This window comes from Sus scrofa, chromosome 6, assembly GCF_054392235.1.
Source record: "Sus scrofa isolate SSC_HxYL_T2T_F1_AM1 chromosome 6, Sscrofa_HxYL_maternal_Yorkshire_Landrace_v2.0, whole genome shotgun sequence".
In the NCBI taxonomy this organism is placed as follows: Eukaryota; Metazoa; Chordata; class Mammalia; order Artiodactyla; family Suidae; genus Sus; species Sus scrofa.
Genome location: NC_139388.1, coordinates 1,819,180 through 1,838,008, shown reverse-complemented (window position 1 = coordinate 1,838,008; position 18,829 = coordinate 1,819,180). Strand labels below are relative to the sequence as shown.

At 61.8% G+C, this 18,829-nt stretch overlaps 2 protein-coding genes across 4 annotated transcripts; both read right to left on the bottom strand.

Annotated features, from left to right (window-relative positions):
* Nucleotides 1–1,798: 1,798 nt before the first annotated feature.
* CYBA (cytochrome b-245 alpha chain) lies at nt 1,799–8,053 on the bottom strand. Its single transcript, NM_214267.2, is given in 6 exon segments — nt 1,799–2,210; nt 4,048–4,129; nt 4,568–4,651; nt 4,773–4,847; nt 5,149–5,218; nt 7,989–8,053. Coding segments are annotated over 6 exon segments (579 nt in total). The 5' UTR covers nt 8,047–8,053; the 3' UTR covers nt 1,799–2,000.
* A 909-nt stretch (nt 8,054–8,962) lies between these two features.
* On the bottom strand, nt 8,963–15,150 carry MVD (mevalonate diphosphate decarboxylase). 3 transcript variants are annotated; one of them, XM_084959345.1, is made up of 11 exons: nt 15,014–15,150; nt 14,490–14,573; nt 12,903–12,973; nt 12,384–12,498; nt 12,039–12,185; nt 11,172–11,371; nt 11,018–11,092; nt 10,710–10,928; nt 10,482–10,597; nt 9,912–10,020; nt 8,963–9,523 (listed from the first exon to the last, which is right to left on the bottom strand). In XM_084959345.1, the coding sequence occupies exons 6-11, from the start codon at nt 11,259–11,261 to the stop codon at nt 9,443–9,445; spliced, it is 690 nt and encodes a 229-aa protein (XP_084815471.1). In that variant the 5' UTR covers nt 11,262–11,371; nt 12,039–12,185; nt 12,384–12,498; nt 12,903–12,973; nt 14,490–14,573; nt 15,014–15,150; the 3' UTR covers nt 8,963–9,442. The 3 variants fall into 3 exon arrangements, with proteins under 3 accessions (XP_084815471.1, XP_020949325.1, XP_084815472.1); XM_021093666.2 differs by lacking the exon at nt 14,490–14,573; XM_084959346.1 differs by lacking the exons at nt 12,903–12,973; nt 14,490–14,573.
* Between the last annotated feature and the right edge of the window lie 3,679 nt (nt 15,151–18,829).

The following is an 18,829-nucleotide window of genomic DNA, read 5'->3' as shown; positions in this document are numbered from 1 at the left end:
AGCCTACACCACAGCTCACGGCAACGCCGGATCCTTCACCCACGGAGCGAGGCCAGGGTCGCCCCTGTGTCCTCACGGGTGCTCGTCGGGGTTGTTTCTGCTGAGCTGCGACGGGAACACCTTTTCTTTCTTTTTTCAGGGATGGTTTTAACAGAGTGGAGCCCAGGTGTGCCTGGCGCCCACCTGGCCATGTGGTGGCTCCCGGCCTGGGGATGGGCCTCGCTCCCAAAGCTCAGCCCTCCCCTGACCTGACTGGCATGGGCATGGCCCTGGCGTCCCTCCCTGCCCCAGGGACAGGCACCCTGAGGGTGATTTCGCGGGGGTTGGCGCCAGCAGCTCTGGATGCCCCCCTGAGCTTCTGCCCACCGTGGATGGCCTGCCAGACAAGGGGCAGCCAAGCTGACCGCACCCACAGGCCAGGTGCCTGGCCTCACGCAGCAGCACATCCTGGCTCAGGGCACGTTTCGGAGCACTGCGTTTAGGGGCTTGGCAGTTCTGGGCCAGCAACACCCCCCTCTGGAGCCTGAACTTCCCTCCCTGTGACGTCAGGCCTGGCCAGCCCAGGGGCCGCTGTGGGCTGCGGAGCTGCAGCGCGGCCGTCCACACCTCTGCCGTTTTCACCCTCCAACTGACGGCTACGCCGTGTGCGAGTGCCCAGGAAGGGGGTGGATCAGAGAAGGCTTCCCAGAGGAGGTGGCCTTTCTTTGTCTTGATTCTGGAAGGACTGACTCTCCAGTCAGCACTCACTTGCTCTCTGCCATGTGCCCAGCCCTGGGACAGAGCAGTGAGCAGACCGGACTCCTGGGGACTGACAGCCACAGGCCACGCAGTGAAGCCCGCGCTCGGCCTGGTTGCTGGTGAAGGAACCAGAGACGGGGAAGGGAGAGGGGCTGCAGTGGAGACCACCTGAGAACAACCGGGTAGCCGTGTGGGGCCAAGTGTTCCAGGCCGAGGGGACCGCCTGTGCAGAGGCCGAGGCGGCCTGCCTGTGCCTGGGGGTCAAGGGAGCACCGTGGACTGAAGCTGGTGTCTGTCCTGGGTCCTGGGCTGTGGGAGCCTATGGGCTCCGAGCTGGGCCCTGAGCAGACAGGGCAGCGCTGGGAGCGGCCTGGGGGGGAGTGGAGGGGCCATCGGACCTACGCTGAAGACAGAGTGTTGGCTGGCGGGGCAGAGTGCCCCTCACCCCTGGTTCTGAAAGCATGGCAGCAGGAGGCCAGGGCTTTAGGCCCTTTCCAGGGGGAGGGGGAGTGGGTGCCCAGGAGGAAGGAGCTTCCCAGGCGAGCATGTGAGCTGAAGCCGGGCGAAACTTGGGCTCTGCCGTGGCCGGTATGTGTGTGTGTGTATAAACGCGCGGGGGGGGGGGTAGTACGTGGGGGGGGTAAATTTCAGTGCATGTATGTGTTACCAGAGCAACCTGGGGTTCACTGGTCCACTGACTGCACCCCACCCCCTCCCCCTGTGAAAGCCACCGAGGAGTTGGTGTCTTTGGCACACAAGCTGCCTGCTCTCCCACTTGGCACCTGGCAGTAAACGCTGGACTTGCCTCGCCCAAGCCTGTGTCGGGAGACTGGCTTTGCTGCACGTGGGCCATGGACACGTCTGGTTCAGCCACAGTTTTGGTGACCTTGGCAGATGGATGGAAGTCAGGAGTGGGCATCGCCCTTGGCACAGCAGCCCCACGGTGGTCTAAGGGGCACAGCAGGGGATCCTGGTGGGTCGGGGAGCTGGGGGGACACACACACTCCCTCCCCCAGGCCCAGGACAATCCTTTCCAAAGGAGAAACGCAAACACATGGAATTCCAGATACATATTTCATGAAACAGCTGATTCACCAAGACCCCAAGGCCCCCTAGAAAGATGACAGCACGGCTACCAGTCAACCCGAAAGGGGACTGCAGGAAAGGGGTGCCCCAGGGCCGGGGGCCCCCCACACATGCCGCCCTCCTGCAGAAAGAGCCCTTGAAGCTTCAGCAGGGTGGGGAGCCGCTAGAGGCCCTGGTCACACAACCTCGTCGGTCACTGGCATGGGGTTTTCCTGGGGGCCCCCCGTAGGGACCCCTGCCACTGCCTCCTCGCCTGGCTTCTTGCGGGCCTCGGCTGGGGGCCGGGGTGGGGGGTTGCTGGGCGGCTGCTTGATGGTGCCACCCACCTGTGGCCGCTCCTTAGGCTTGGGCTCGATGGGGGTCCACTGTTCCCCACGGATGGCTGCCTGCGGGACATGGAGGGATGGGCAGGGGTCCTCCTGGCCACCCCCGCCCCGCCCCGCCCACATGCTTCCCCCATCCCTGCCTAGAGGCAGGACAGAGGCCAAACTCGCTAAGACCTGAGGTGCAGCTCAGGGAGGGTAAGAGACATCCCTGAGGGAGTTCCCGTCGTGGCACAGTGGAAACGAATCGGACTAGGATCCATGAGGATGCAGGTTTGATCCCTGGCCTCGCTCCGTGGGTTAAGGATCCCGCGTTGCTGTGGCTGTGGTGTAGGCCGGCAGCTGTAGCTCTGATTCGACCCCTAGCCTGGGGACCTCCATATGCCGCGGGTGCGGTCCTAAAAAGACCAAAAAAAAAAAAAAGGCCTGAGGCCACACAGTAGAACCTGGCTCTGGGGGGCCTGCAAGGGGAGAGGTGGTGCTGAATCCCTGGGCTTCTGCAAGATCCTCTGGAGGCCACTCCCAGGTCCCCAGCCCAAGACCAGGCTTCATCGCGGGGACTGAGGGCCAGGCCGGAATGGCCCAGTGCTGAGCTGAGGCCGACAGCTCTGGGTGGGGCAGGCCCAGGAGGGCGGCCAGGGGCTCCAGCATGTGGAGGGAAGACTGGGCAATGCAGGGAACCTGCTAGAACACAGCCTTCTGGCCAAGGCCAGGTGGACCGGGAATGCCCGTCTTTAACTCTGATGATGACAGTTAGTTTCTCATAACAGGCGGCCAACATAAACCACGGGGCAGCTTGTAATTACGAAGCAAGAGAAGAAAATAAACACCTATAATCACACCTCCTCACTTAAAAACTGGCACACCATCCGGAAAGGTGCAACCGTGCCGCTGATAGAGGAGAAGGCAAGGGAAAATACGGCCCGGGCGGGGAGGGGCACTTTGAAAGAGCTCGACCCATAAAGCAAATCAATGAGGTAAACTGCGGTTCCTCCGCCCCACGTGAGACGTCAGGGACCAAGCGAGATGCTCCGCTGAAAGGGCGGGAGAGCCCACGATGCCCACGACTCACACGGGATTCACACACACACACACACACACACACGCGCGAGGCCTGCACATGAACAGCACAGGGATGCGGGCAACAGCCCAGGGAGCTCAGGGAAAGGCGCGCAGGCAGCCGAGGCCCAGGAGGACGCCCAGAGCTGTAATTAGCGGAGGCTCCAAGGGAGGACCACCACCAGGCCCGGGGCCTCACTCTGGGAAGCTGGCCACCACGACGGGGACAGCGGGCGAGCGCGGGGCGAGCCGGGGGTACCAGGCACAGAGCAGCGCGGGCTGGGCGAGTCTATGCCCGGGGGCGCGCGGGGCGGGGGAGTCTCACTCCCCGCCCTCCGCCCTCCGCCCAGCTGCGGACAGGGCCTCACGCTCACGCCGCCCACGCTCACGCCGCCCACGCTCACGCTGCTCACGCAGGTCCCTACTAACAAGCCGCATTTGCTCAACCGCGACCCCAGGAAAAGCACCCCTGGCGGTTTCTCCACGTGGCATCGGCCCTGCCCACCAGCTTCCCAGCTCCCCAGGACGTGTTCCCCACCGCACCCCAAATCGGGCGAGAGGAGTTTGATTAGTGGACCCCAATGCAGCCACGTTCCCTCTCTGAGCTTCAGCGGCTGGTCTGGGAAGTGGAACCCGCCTCCCGCCCCGAAGGGCTGCCGTGTGGATTAAGGGGGCCTTGGGGATGGGCCAGCACAGTAGCCGTGCCTCGGACGGAGGCTGCGCGGCCGCTGTCCTCGCGTGAACAAGTCGCAGGCTCCCGGCCTTCGCTCCGCCTGCGGGCCGGCCGGGGACCCGAGGTTCTCAAGGACCAGCGGGGCTGACCACAGAGGACGCCACTCACCAGCAGGTAGATGCCGCTTGCGATGGCCAAGCAGGCTGTGCCCAGGATGGTGGCCAGCAGGAAGCCAGCAGGTACCGACAGCCTGGGGATGGGGTGGGAGGACGGGAGAGACAGGAGGGTGGTCAGGAGGGGACCGGCGGCCCCGGGCCTGGGTCAGAGACCACAGGACCTCAGGGCTGTCCCAGGACGCTGTACACAGGACGTACTCAGCGCTGCCAAGGGGCAGGCTTCCACCTTTGGGGCCCTGAGCTGTTCTGCTCGCCTTTCCCCTGAACTCGGGCTCGGGCCCAGTCTGGCTGCGGAGCAGCCACGGAGGCACCGCGATGGGCGCGGGGTGAGACACTGAGCAGAACCCAGCCGGGCCCAGTCCCCCCACGGCCCTGATTATTCCTGATGGTAGCTCCTGGGGTTGAGGTGAACTGTTCCAGTGCAAGCAGTGTGGACGCAGGTCTGGGGAAGCCTGGGAGGGCCCTGGCCTCTCTGCGCCGGGACCGCGCAGGCCTCTGAGGCGGGGACTCACCCGAGGTGCAGGAAGGCCCGGATGTAGTAGTTCCTGGAGAGGGGCCCGAACGCCTTCACCACTTTGGTCATGTACTTTTGTCCGCTGGGCAGAGGGAGGGAGGCAGACGCGTCCACTCAGTGCAGCCCGGAGCACCCCAGGCAGTCGGGTGGATGCTGGGCCCCTCGTCCGCCCCCCGAAGGACCCCCCGAGCAGGGGTACTTACCAGCGCTCCATGGTGGAGCCCTTGGTCCTCCGCCCGCGGGGGTACTCCAGCAGGCAGACCAACACGCCCGCCGCACTGCCGCTGCAGTCAAGGAGCCGCCGGCCGGCAGGGAGGGTGGCTGGTTGAGCGGAGCAGAGGGGAGCCATAGCATCCAGCCCTTGGGGTGGGGGGCGCCGACCCCTCCCACGCCCGCCCGCCAGGCCCCAGGCGCGGGGAGGGGGTCTGCGGCGTCCCTGCTCGGAGCCCCCCCTGCCTCGCCCACGCGGCTCCGCTCCCTCCGCTCCCGCTCCCGGCACCGAGCTTCTGGGGGGCAGCAGCCTCTCCCCTCTCCCCCCCCCCGCCCCCCCTCCCCCGGGGCGCAGCAGCTGAAGGATACATGGAGTAGGTGCCCAGGTACCACTGCGTGAACTGGCCGGCCGTGGCCACGATGCCCCCTGTCATGAGGACTGCGAGCAGAAGAGAAGCATTAGTGGGTGCCCCGCAGCGGCCTGGCCACCTCCTGAAGGGACCGCGGCAGGTGTAGGGGCGGGAAGCCTTGCGGCACCGAGCGGGGGGAGGGAGCCGAGGACCGCTGCGGGCACGCGGGGGCGGCTCAGCTGTGACCTGGTCGCTTTGAGGCTCCGCTTTGTGCGTTTCCAGCTACACTGTTGGTTGTGGATTATGTACCTGCCCCGCGATTCTCCTCGCTGGGGGTTCGTGGTCGCTGTCGCTGTCGTCCTGGGCAGAGTCTGCCTCTCCCAGCCCTTTACCTGGCTCTGTGCGGGGCTGTGCTGCGGGCTGCGGGATCGCGGTTTTTCTCCCCAGTAATTTCGTGGTGGTGGTACCATAAGCCTGGGGCTCGGGGGCATGAAGCCCTCCCACGGTGTCGGGCCGGTCCGCGCCACCCGTCCCCAGGATTTCCAGGGGTTCCCTGAGGTACAGGTTTCCTGGCATCTAGAAATGTGCTTTGTCCAGGCTCCACGTGGTGGTCTGCTGGGAGCACCAGCTCACTCCTTCGCTTGTCCAGCAGCTTCTACTGTGTCCATCAACCGTTTCTTTACCCTTTCTCCCGCTTTTGGGACATGCCACTTGTTTCCAGTTTGGGGCCGTTTTGAAGAAGCTGACAAAGCTCGAGTTTTTACACCGGAACCAATTTGATAATGACTGTAACACTAGGTTGCAGATAAATCCTTGTTTTATTTGCTTTTTCTCTTCAACAAGAGTTGTTTGTTGCTTCTGCTGCCTTCTGCTGACTAGATCAAACTTTAAGATTCCGCTTCTGGATCCGTGTGTGGACCTTAGAATGTGCAGCTCCAGTCTCACCCGAATTACCCTTGACTATTAATCGTTAACAGTCAGTGGACTGTCCTTCCCTCTGGACCCGGCTTTGCTACTGCTGGACCGCATCCTTTGGCAGTCTTGTCCGGTGACCCCAACTTCCTCATTGGTGGTCCCTGTGCCCCAGGGGGAGGGAGGGGAGCCCCGCACCAAGCCCAGCGCAGGCCTGAGTTTCCAGCGGTTGTGTCTTGTTGGTGACTTTCCCATCTGGACTCCGGTGGCAGATGGCCCATTTCCTTGCAGGGAGCGATCTGGTCTGTTTCTGGTTCAGGCAGCCCTCCCCAGCTCTGGCTTCAGGAGTGCAGCTCAGCTTCATCCCCAGATCCCACTGGGTAAAAGCCCTGACTCCCGGCACCCCCGGCACCTCAGCCGCCTTCACGCCTGCCCGCTGTGCGGTCAGCACCTTTGCGAGCTGTCGGGAGGGAAGGGCCATTTCCTGGGCTTGGGCAGCACCACGTCCACACGTCCCGGGGTGCCGTTTCCTAGGCCTGAGCCTCGTCGTCAACAGGAGAGGCGCCAAGAGGCCAGGGGTGCACACAGGGCCTCCGGGTCCGGCTGGGACTCAGCGCTGCATTGTTGTGAGGGCATGTTAGGTGGGGGTAGGTGGGGCTGGCTGCTCTGAGAGCAGGTGGATGTGAGCTGAGAGGTGAGCGGGGGAGTCGGCCCTTGAGCTCCCGGCTGAGAGGCTGGAGGGGCGTGCTCAGCCTCCGTGGGGCTCCCTGCAATTACGGGGATTGAGGGCTGCGGGGTGCCTGGGCGCCCAGTTGGTACTGAGTCAGGAGGAAAAGTCCTTTGATGGTAGAGGAAGCTGAGTTGTACTCGTAAGTGGAGCCGCGGCGCGGCTGACCTGTGCTTGGGGGGTGGGGGGCAGCTGAGGTCACAGCTCCAGGCAGAAGTGAGGAGAGAGCCACCCACTGACCCACTGAGACTAGACCAGAGGCGGGCTGGCCTGCCTGGACACAGAGCAGCCTGTGGGGGCACCCCCCAAATGTGACCACCTGTGCTCTCCTCCCCGGGATGGGCCCCAGGTGACCGTGGTGGGCTAGGCCCCCCCTTTCCCGTATTTCCCTCCCCTTCGTCCGCCCACTCCCCCGGGGTGCAGGGCCTTCCTGGGAGGGCAGAGCCCTGAGCTGCTTCCTCTTGCCTCAGACCCTGCCCCTCCTGAGACATTCCAGCATCCCAGTGTGTCCCAGTGCGTCGTCCCAGTACAGGCTGCAGACCTGCTCCCCCACCAGAGGCAGGCCCTGGGAGCTGGGTGGGAGGGGGGCACAGGGGCCGTTTACAGCTGCCAAGTGCAGTGTCCTGAGCAGACTCAGGGCTGGGCCCCAGAGAGAGGGGTGGTCCTGGGCGAGGGAGCCCCCACGCCAGGGTAGGAGGGGCCATGGGGTGCATCAGGCTGGGTTTTCCCAACCCTGCTGGGCAGTGACTCTCCGGAAACCACCGGGGGTTAGGGGGCGGTGGGCGGGGGCAAAACGCCTTTTCTCCGACTGCAACTTCCTCTTTTGGGGGAGCGGAGAAATGGGGAGATTAGAGGATGGGGGTAGGGCACGATGGGTCTGCGGGGGCCTGAGGGCCCCCAAACCCCCTTCCGCAGCCCAAAGCCTTGGCTCTGGTGGCTGCAGCCTGCTCCCAACACGAGCCCCCAGATTCCTGCCCGCCGCGAGCTGCACATCCAGTCTCTGGGCCTCCAGCCGACTTCCTGGATCATCAGTACCCCCCACCCCGAGCCTGCCCCTTTGCTCCTTCCCCGATTCCTCAGCCTGCACCCTGGGGTACCCGGGCCCTGCTCCCTCCCACCCCCCCAACCCCCCGGCCCCCCCGCCAGGTTGCCGCCTGCCCGCGCTCCAGGCTCAGCCACCCTCTGCAGCCCCCAGTTGTGGGAGCCCCGGCCCCACTCACTCAGGCCAGACGCCAGCGCCTGCTCGTTGGCCCACATGGCCCACTCGATCTGTCCCATGGCGATGGCACTGCCAGCACCACCAGACGCAGCTCAGACCCTTCCACCCGCTGCCCCAGGGCTCCGCCTGCCTCCAGCTCCGCCCCCAGTTCCCCCAGTTCCGGCTCCGCCCACCACCCAGCCCCAGCCCGGGTTCCCCAGGTGACAGGCCTGGCCAGCAGGCGGGGTCCCAGGGCTGCCTGCGGAACCTAGCCCCCACCCCCTTCACGAGGGCCTGGGCACCAGAAGCTCAGGAAGGGGCCCTGCCCAGCCTACCCAGGCCTTCTTCCTCGGCGGGCCCAGAAGCCTGGCCTCGCCAGACTCCTGCAGAGGGAGCAAGGGCTCAGGCCAGGACCCCCAACGCCCCAGCCTCGTGGGGCTCCCTCCCTGGAGCTCAGTGCAGTGCAGGCCCAGCCCCCACCCCACCGGGCCCTGCACTAAGGCAGGGGTGGCCCGGGGCCACCACGGGCAGCGGGCAACCCTTTGCTCAGGGATTAAGTTGAGGGTCTGGGGAGCTTCTGAGAAAGTCCAGGATGCAGGAGGCCCAGGCCCTGGCCTTTTGCTGCCTCCTTCCTCCGCCCCCTGCAGGGTCAAGGTCAGCACTCTCCAGCCAGCAGGTGGCTGACCCTTGGGAGGAGTCAGAGGGCGGTTAGGGCAGTGGGGAGGGACGCGGAAGAGCAGCTCCCTGGGAAGGAGGGCCTGTGGGTTCAGACGGCAGCTTCGGCCCGTCAGCCCTCCTGCCCGCAAAGCCGTGTCCCACCCTCCTTCCTGGGCCCAAACCTTGTCCCCAGCTGGTCAGCCTTAGTGATCACATCTGCCAGGTGTGGCCATGGCTGTGGCTGTGGGGTGAGCAGGGGCGGAAGGTGGGTCCCGTCCCGCGCCCGCTTGGGGTGAGCGCTGCCCCGCAGGGTGACCCAGAGAGAGCAGGCCAGGCAGAGCCAGTTCCACAGCCTTTACTTCACTTCTCGGCACAGAGGATGCTGCACGCGCGGGGCCTGAGCTCAGGGTCCGGCAGGGCACGTCCAGGAAGCGTCCCAAGACCTATCCTTCAGCTCTGAGGGCGACACCAGTCCACCCCAGGTCATGCTGCTGCCCTGGGGCAGTGGGAGTGGCCCAGAGGGCCTTTCACTGGGAGACGCACTCGCAGCTCCGAGCCCAGGTCTCGTCTCCTGATCCAGGCTCCCGTGTCGGCAGAGCGCCGTGTGCAGGTGCAGTGAGGCGAGGTGCTGGGGCCCGCTCCTGACTAGGCACCTGTAGACGTCCCTCCACGGCCCCCACTCCACCACAGCTTGGTGCCCGGCCCAGAGCCAGGCACCATCCACCAATCCCAGGAAGCCCGGTGGCCGGCACGCCAGGTCCCCCTCCCAGCCAAGCAGCCCCTTGTCCTGGCGGCAGTCCATCTCCGTCGAGGAGGCCATCAGGAGGCCAGCTTCGGCAGGCCATCGGGGCCCAGCAGGTGAGCGCCAGGGTCATCCAGGACTTGAGGCCCAGGGCCCACCTGGGAGGTTGAGAAATCAGTGTCAGGCAGGTGCCAGGAAAGGCCAGGTCAAAGACGACACCTCCATGGTGACGCCGGGGCGCGGGCCCAGTCCTCGGGTGATGGAGGGTGGATGACAGAGACCAAGGCCCAGGTGCAATCTGGGGAGACCCTGCCTCGTCGCTCTGAGCGGGGACCTGACGGCTCTGCTAGGCCCCCGCCTTCCCCATGTCCATGGGGCGCCCTCCTCGCACAGCAGGTGGCCTTAGATGTCCCCCTGTGAGTGCACGGGAAACGCCCGGTGCTTTGACAGCCAGGAGCAGGGGTACCACCACTTTATCATCGGCAGCCCGGTCTCCCGCCAGGACACAGGGAGGGGCAGGGCCCCCGCTGAGTGGCTGGGACTCACCTGAGTGGCTATGATGTATCTGATGCCGCCAGGGGTGGGGTCTGTGCCCAGTGCGGCTTTGAGCTCGTCTGAGAGCAGGGCAGGCTCCACGGGCAGCCCCTGCAGAAACCTGCGGGAGGAGGGCAGGGCTGTCCTGGATCCAGGGAGGGAGGCGTGCGGAACAGACACCCCCGAACACGGACTGCACGTAGCGCCCAGGAAGAAAACGCCTCAGCCAAGCTCAGCCTGGTGCCTAAAGCTACAGCCCCCACTGCCCGTGGGGGCCACGCAGTGAGCCCACAGCCCCCTCGTCCTTGTCACAAGGTCTGTCCCGCTTGCTGTGGAAGGACCCAGGGCCTCCAAAGAGAGGTGGCACTGCCCCCCACGGTGGCAGATGAAAGGCACCCCTGGTGGGCACAGGTCTCCCCACTGAGAAGGGGGCCCCCGAGCACAGCCGCTGTCCTCCCAGGAGCCGCTGGCTGCACGCGCACATGCCCCGGGCCGAGGTCCCAGCGCCTGTGGTCCCCACGCGGACACCCGCCACGGCCTCCCCACCTCCCACCAAGGCTCCCGGATGGGGCCACAACCCACTTGTCTCCGTTGGGCTCCGGAGGGAAGCTGTGCTGCACGGCGGCCACAAACTCGGGCACGGTGTCGTCCAGGGCGAAGATCACGGCGTTGGGCCCCGCGTCAAACGAGTAGGCCACCTGGAACCACACGGGCTGCTCAGCACGGGGCCGCGTCCTCTCAGCCCCACCCGCGCGGACCGGTCGGGGGCGCCTCCAGGCGGGGGAGGCCCCGGCGGAGACCCCCGCCTGCCTTGGTGCAGCCGTGGTGCGCGTTGAAGCGGTGCACCAGGCGGATGACCCGCTGCGACGTGTCGCTGAGGTAGGAGATGGGCGGGAAGGTGTCCAAGCAGGTGGCGTGGAACTGGTTGCTGTCCTTCATGGTCAGCTGGCCAAAGGCCTGGAAGTCGCGCTCCCGGATGCAGCGGGCCATCTCGGCCATGCGCGCCGGCACCAGCGCCTTGGCCCGGAACTGCAAGGCAGGGGCCCCGTGAGCGCCGCGGCCTCGGGCCAGAGGGGGGGGCCAGCCGCCCGCCCGGGGCAGCTCCCACTGCCACTGACCCTGAGCAGGGCGCTCGTCTCCACGCTGGTCTGCATGCCCGCCGTGCTGCCCATCAGCTTCTTCTCGGCGCTCACCTGCAGGCAGGGAGGATGTGGGCCCGGCTGCTCGGGGGGCCGGGGGGGCGCAGGGCCGGAGGTGGGGGCCCCCACTCACCACGAGGATGAGGACGCGGAGCTCTGGCCAGTGCGACTCTGGGGCCACCTGCTGGGCGATGCTGTCCTTCCCGTCAGCCCGCTGCCCCATCTGCCACTCCACGAAGCCGCCATACAGGCTGCGGCAGGCGCTGCCCGAGCCCCGGCGGGCCACCTCCGAGAGGTCGCCCTCGACCCCGTAGACGCGGGCCAGGGCGCAGGCTGCAGGGGAGGGGAGGGGGTCAGACAGGCTGGGGGCCCGGGCCGGCCCGTGGTTGGCGCCACCAGGGACGGAGCCTCGGCCCCGGCTCCCAGGGCTGGCTTCACCATCCATGTGCTCACACAGGCCCTGCCTGGAGGCGCCCTGCCGGCTCAGTGGGGCACCTCTGGGGACCTGGAGGCTGGTGGGCCACGGGGCCCGAAGTTTCTCTGGGGAGCTTTGAGGGGTGCCATGCAGGTGGGGTCAGAGACGCAGAGGGCTGCAACTGTGCGTGCCCGGGGCTGCTGGCAGAGGCCTGGTCGAGAGTGGGATGCCAGGATGCGGACCTGGGGTCTGTGACACCAGCTCTCTGATCCCCGATGCCGCCGGGTCTCAGGCTTTGAGAATGACGTGGCCGCCGCCCCTGTGCCCGGGTTGGGGATGGGCCCTGCTGGAGAGTGAGCCAGCGGGGCGTGGGGGGGCGGAGCGGGATGGGACAAAAAAAGAGGGGTTCCCAGTGAGCTGAAAGCCTGGAGGCGGCAGCACCCCCGGCTTCTGCTACGTAAACCAAGAGATCGTCCCCGCTTGGGGTCCAGCCAGTGCGAGGGGGCGTCTGTTACGGACGGGCCCCGGGAGAGGTCAGCGTCCAGCTGTGGGACGCAGCGGGGCGCACGTCTTGAGGGCACCCACCGAGGCAGGCGAAGCCCGCTGCCGAGGAGGCCAGGCCCGCGGCCGTGGGGAAGTTGTTCACCGAGGCCACGTGGACCTTGTAGCTGAGGCAGAGCGGCAGCGCGTCCTCGTCACCGTCGCTCTTCCGCTTGCGGGCCAGGCGGCGGACTGTGGGGCAGGGTTGGGGGCGCGGCACCGTGGGTTGGTACAGCTGGAACTGGTCTCAGCCCCAGCCAAGCTGACAGGGGTCCCAGGTCCCGGGGTGGGGGGCGGAGGGGCAGCCACGGGCTCTGTGCACTCCCACCCCGTCCAACGCAAGGCGAGGGCGCAGGGAATGGGACGGGCGTCCCTGGGCCCCCCACTCACTCTCCCTCAGGCAGGCCTGGATGCGCGGCTGCCCCACGTCCTCCTCTCGGCCGTTCAGCCAAATCCGGTCCTTGGTGAAGTCTTTGCTGATGGCGGCCGTCGTGGTGGTTTTCAACTGGGAAAGCAAGCACAGGGCCAGCTGAGGACAGGGGCCAGCTAAGTGCCTCTTTCTGCGAGGGACCCCCTGCCAGGGTCCCTCCTAGTGCCCACTCAGGGCCCTGGCCTTGCTGGAGAACACAAAGGTGGAGGAGGAGGAGGAGGCCAAGGCCGGCCGGCTGGGGGTGGCACGCCCCGCAGGTGTCCAGGGAAGCGGGCACGGCCCGGGCCTCCACCGCCCAGCACAGAGAGGAGGGCAGGGACCTCCAAGCAGGGGCCAGGTGTGTGGGCCTGCGCGCCGAGTGCTCCCAACGGCGTGGGTCGGATCTGACACAGGTTCATTGACTGGGGGTTCGCTGGTACCACATGTAAACAGAGACTGGGTAAATGGTTTCCCGGTGTCCGTGGCCAGCCCGTGCTGACCTGATGCTGGTGCAGCGTGACGCTCAGGGAAGAGTTGATGGGCAGGATCAGCTCCTCATCGCGCTTTCCCCCTGCAACAGACCCCCGCCCGCAGAGCCAGTCAAAGCCAGCCCGCTTCTGCGCCCAGCAACCTGGTGCACTGCTGCCCCGCCCACCAGCATCCCTCCCACGGTCCTCCCTCAATCCCCCCCTACCTGCTGCCCTCCCACAGCTCCCCCAGCTGCCTGGCACTGCTCTCTTACTACACAATCTAAGTCGTCTTCCTGCTGTGCCCCCACCTTCAGGAAGCCCTCCTGGATTGCTCCCCCAAGAACAGAGCTGGAGGCCAGTCCCCTGCTTCACTGCTTCTGCTTTATCTTTCACTCACTCTACAAATACCTTGGACTGCCTGCCAGGCCCTGAGTACTCCAGCTGTAAGGCTCTTGCCTTTTCCTCCCAAGCAGAAGAGCACTGGTTACTGGAAGCTGCCCAGATCTCCTGCTCGCACCCCCCAGAGACACTGAGAATGCCCCCACTTCCGCTGAGTACTTCCACTCCAGGCACATCGCAGGTTTGCTGTGACACCTGAAAGTAAATCTTCCAACGAATCTGACTAGGAACCATGAGGACACAGATTCAATCCCTGGCCTCACTCTGTGGGTTAAGGATCCGGCATTGCCATGAGCTGTGGTGCACGCTGCAGACGCGGCTCAGATGTGTCGTGGCTGTGGCTGTGGCGTAGGCTGGTGGCTACAGCTCTGAATCAACCCCTGGTACGGGAGCCTCCATATGCTACGGGTGCAGCTCTAAGAAAAGAGACCAAAAAAAAAGTAAACCTTCCAAAAACTGAAATTTAAACTCATGCTCAGGCAGGGGACCTCTGGGGTGGTGGGCAGAAGACGGATCCTGGCAGGTTAATCCAGGAGAGCCCAGAAAGACCCGCATAAACCGCCCAACTGATAAAAGTGCAAAAGCGGTTCGGCAGAGGAAGCTTGGCCTCTTCCAAGGCTGCTTGGGCACCCCTAGCCAAGCAGAGCCGAGACCCCTGTCTCAGACCTCGTGCAAAAACATCACTCAAAATGGATCACAGACATCAATTTGAAAAAAACCCACTGAACCTGCTAGGAAAGAACGCAGTAGACGCTTCAGGATGGAGGACTAGGAAAGAGGGCTCAGACTTGATACCAAAAGCCACTCTAAGGGTGGAGAAGCTGCCGCGCTGGGCCCCACCGAAACCTAACAACTCTGGCCCTTTGAAAGACCCTGTTCGGATGAAAAGACAAGAAGCTACACGGTGGGAGAAAGTATTTGCAAACCACACTTCCAGCAGGGATTACTATCTAGAATAAGAATTCAAAACTCAGTGGTTAAAAAGCCACATACCTATCAGAATGGCTAAAATAAAAGCTGGTGACAACACCACATGCTGAAAAACTGGATCACACGCACATTAAACGTTGGTGGTGGGAATGAAAAATGGCACAAACGTGGGGAAACTTGGAAAAAACCAAGCATGCACCCACTCTGTGGCCCAGTAGCTGTCCTCCGGGCGTTTATCCACCAGATTGAAAGCTTACGTTCACACAAAACCTGTACTCAAAAACTTACAGCAGCTTTATTCCTGATTCAAGTCGGAAACCGCCCAGCTCCCTGGAAAAGGCATATGGCCAGGCAAACTATGGCCCCTCCGCGCTGGGAAGAGGACAGGAGAGAAGTACTGAGTCGAAGATCCACCCGGGGACTCGCCAAAAAGGAGCGAGTCAGTGGAGCCGATCCCTGGCACATTCTTGAGACCAGAACAAGACAGACACCGAGAGCAGGCGGAGGTAGCGTGGGCGTGACCGTGAGCGCCAAGCCCTGCGGCCCCCACGGGGATGGACGTCCTGTAGGGACCGTGTCCCCCGGTGTCCCGCCTGCAGATGGTGCCGAGCTCCGCGAGCCGCACCGCAGGCCGGGTGGAGGGCGGGACGGAGAGTCCTCACACCTGCACGCGAACCTACAACCACGTCCGCACAAGAGCCCAGCCCGCCTGTCCCGCGGGCGGAGGACCCGGTCCTCCGTCCAAATCCGCCCCTCCAATCCTCAGTTTCCCCGCCCGCAGGGCCCCCGCGGCCCCGGGCCCGCGCACTCACAGTACTTGATGACCGCGATGTTGACCGGCGCGGTGCAGGTCACCACTACGGGCTGCTGCTCCGAGGCCATCTCCGAAGACCTGCGCGACCCCGGCCGTCCGCCGCCGGCCTCCCTGACCGACGCTGCAGCCGGCTCCGCGATTGGCCGGCGCTGCAGCCGGCTCCGCGATTGGCCGGCGCTGCAGCCGGCTCCGCGATTGGCCTGCGCGGCCCCACCTGTTCGCCTGCCGCCCCATCAGCGGCGGGTCTGGCACACACTCCATCTCTCAGCCAATGAGCGGGATCGGACGATGGGCAGCCGACGCTGAGCCCGCCCCCGCTGGCCCGCAGACACGCTGCGGCTCTGCGCAGGCGCGGGGGTTGGTGGGCCCTGAAGCGGGGTCCGCGCAGGCGCCGCCTTTGCGCAAGCGCGTGGCGGCTGCCTTCCCGGGAACGTGCCGACGTCGGGGCTGAGCGAGGCTCCGGAGGGAGGGGGGGAGGGAGGTCGCGGTGGGCGTTCTGGGCCCTGGGGCCCGGGGCTGAGGGAGGAGGCGGTCGTCCGCGCTGGCGTGTTGAGCCGGGTCGGGAGGCCTGACACCCTGGAAGTTCCGGACGGAGACTCCAGAAAGGGGGCCCGCCGTCCGAGGTCCCCACAGATCCCTCCCACCAGTGCTTGGGTTGCAGGTTAAACTGCATCGGAAGTCGGTGCTTTCAAACCCCACTGCCCTGTTATTAAACTCCGTGTAAGCAAGCTTTTTTTTTTAACATTTTTTATTTCTGTCCTCGTAGGGCCGCACCTGCCGCATATGGAGGTTCCCAGGCTAGGGGTCTAATCGGAGCTGTAGCTGTCGGTCTAGACCACAGCTCCAGCAACGCGGGGTCCGAGCCTCATCTGCGATCTACACCACAGCTCACGGCAACGCCGGATCCTTAACCCACTGATCGAGGCCAGGGATCGAACCGTCATCCTCTTGGATGCCAGTCCAGCCAGCATTGTATTTTCACGGTTGAAATGGATTGCCACGTTTATATTGACTCTTTTATTGGTATAAAATGCACCCCTTTAACCACTTTTAGGCATATGGTTGTAGCGCTAAGTTCCCGCCTCATTGTTCCGTCACCATCACCACCCTCCACACCAGACCTTTAGAATTTCAGTGAAACTCTATTCGTTAAAGAGAGAACTCTGTTTTCCACTTCTTTATAAAAATTTATTTTTGGCTTTAAAATAGTTCAGATTTCAGTCGAGGTAGGAGAACCCAACATAGCTTCCCACTCTGGGCTCAGCCACCAGCTTTGTTCCTGGAAGTTTCTGTGTAATCTTTTCTTTCTTTCTTTTTTTTTTTTTTAAGTGTGTTTTTTTTTTTAATTTTTTTTAAAATATTTTTTTTTAATTTTCCCACTGTACAGCAAGGGGGTCAGGTTATCCTTACATGTATACATTACAATTACATTTTTTCCCCCACCCTTTCTTCTGTTGCAACATGAGTATCTAGACATAGTTTTCAATGCTATTCAGCAGGATCTCCTTGTACATCTATTCTAAGTTGTGTCTGATAAGCCCAAGCTCCCGATCCCTCCCACTCCCTCCCCCTCCCATCAGGCAGCCACAAGTCTCTTCTCCAAGTCCCTGATTTTCTTTTCTGAGGAGATGTTCATTTGTGCTGGATATTAGATTCCAGTTATAAGTGATATCATATGGTATTTGTCTTTGTCTTTCTGGCTCATTTCACTCAGGATGAGATTCTCTAGTTCCATCCATGTGGCTGCAAATGGCATTACGTCATTCTTTTTTTATGGCTGAGTAGTACTCCATTGTGTATATATACCACATCTTCCGAATCCAATCCTCTGTCGATGGACATTTGGGTTGTTTCCATGTCCTGGCTATTGTGAATAGTGCTGCATGAACATGCGGGTGCACGTGTCTCTTTTAAGTAGAGTCTTGTCCGGATAGATGCCCAAGAGTGGGATTGCGGGGTCATATGGAAGTTCTATGTATAGATTTCTAAGGTATCGCCAAACTGTTCTCCATAGTGGCTGTACCAGTTTACATTCCCACCAGCAGTGCAGGAGGGTTCCCTTTTCTCCACAGCCCCTCCAGCACTTGTTATTTGTGGATTTATGAATGATGGCCATTCTGACTGGTGTGAGGTGGTATCTCATGGTAGTTTTGATTTGCATTTCTCTTATAATCAGCGATGTTGAGCATTTTTTCATGTGTTTGTTGGCCATCTGTATATCTTCTTTGGAGAAATGTCTATGCAGGTCTTTTGCCCATTTTTCCATTGATTGATTGGTTTTTTTGCTGTTGGGTTGTATAAGTTGCTTATATATTCTAGAGATTAAGCCCTTGTCCGTTGCACCATTTGAAACGATTTTCTCCCATTCTGTAAGTTGTCTTTTTGTTTTCTTTTGGGTTTCCTTTGCTGTGCAAAAGCTTTTCAGTTTGATTAGGTTCCATGGGTTTATTTTTGCTCTAATTTCTATTGCTTTGGGAGACTGACCTGAGAAAATATTCATGATGTTGATGTCAGAGAGTGTTTTGCCTATGTTTTCTTCTAGGAGTTTGATGGTGTCCTGTCATATATTTAAGTCTTTCAGCCATTTGGAGTTTATTTTTGTGCATGGTGTGAGGGTGTGTTCTAGTTTCATTGCTTTGCATGCAGCTGTCCAGGTTTCCCAGCAATGCTTGCTGAATAGACTTTCTTTTTCCCATTTTATGTTCTTGCCTCCCTTGTCAAAGATTAATTGACCATAGGTGTCAGGGTTTATTTTCGGATTCTCTATTCTGTTCCATTGGTCTGTCTATCTGTTTTGGTACCAGTACCATACTGTTTTGATGACTGTGGCTTTGTAGTATTTCTTGAAGTCTGGGAGAGTTATGCCTCCTGCTTGGTTTTTGTTTCTCAGGATTGCTTTGGCGAGTGTAATCTTTTTTTTTCCCAGTGTAATCTTTCATCAACGTTTTATGCATCATGTGAGCAAATAGCTTTCTTCCCTCTTAGGTGCTTCTTGGAGATCGTCCCCCATGCCAGAGCCGTGGCGTGACTTGTCCAGCACGTCCCCTGTTGGTAGACTGTTTGTTACCAGTTTTTTGGAGACAAGCTGCCTTTTTTTGCAAGTGTGAGTCCCGTGGGAGAAATTCCTGGAATTAGCATTGCTGGGACTAGCAGGATGAGCCCGAGCTAATCCTGATAGCTGTTGGCAGGGTCCTTCTGGAAGTTTCCTCTGACCGTTGAAGTTCAGCCGCCAAAGTAATGGAGGGAGAACCTTCCCCAGCACAGCGTACAGGGGTTCGTCTGACTTGGGAAAACTGCAGTCTCACCTTTGTTGACAGTTGTGTTTCTGACGGTTGGTAACTTTTTCTTGGAATCACTTTTCACTTTGAAACCTCCTTGGAAGCGGTGAAGCGGATTGATGGGTCTGGACGGCAGCGGCAGTGCGAGCTGTGATTTCTGTCCCACCGTGGCAGGGATGGAACAGACCGCTCCCGTTCATTACGCATCTGTTTTGTGCCATCCGCTTCGCCGATGTCCCCCTGGTAACTTGTTTTGGTTATGATTTAGGTATTGGCTATAGAGTGAGTGTGTCACCATCAGATCACATGTTGAAACCTAGCGCCCGATGGGAATCACGTGGGCATAAATGCCGGACTCTGCCCACGTGGGCAAAGAGGCCTCTTTTTGGGGGGGGAGTGAACAAACCCCCTAAAAGAGGCCTGGACGAAGACCCCCCCCCCGGCTGACCTTGTCAGCCTACGTACATGTGTAAGATGAAGTCGTTAGAGGGTTTGGGGGTGCATAGCTGTGAAATAAATACGTTTCTTCTATCTTC

Excerpts from the sequence above, each read along its gene's own strand:
- MVD (XM_021093666.2), bottom strand. The coding sequence starts at position 15,083 with ATGGCCTCGGAGCAGCAGCCCGTAGTGGTGACCTGCACCGCGCCGGTC. Across the intron at positions 10,021-10,481 it reads CCGGAGCCCAACGGAGACAA|GTTTCTGCAGGGGCTGCCCG; the intron begins GTGGGTTGTGGC and ends CTCCTCCCGCAG. Across the intron at positions 9,524-9,911 it reads GATACATCATAGCCACTCAG|GTGGGCCCTGGGCCTCAAGT; the intron begins GTGAGTCCCAGC and ends TCAACCTCCCAG.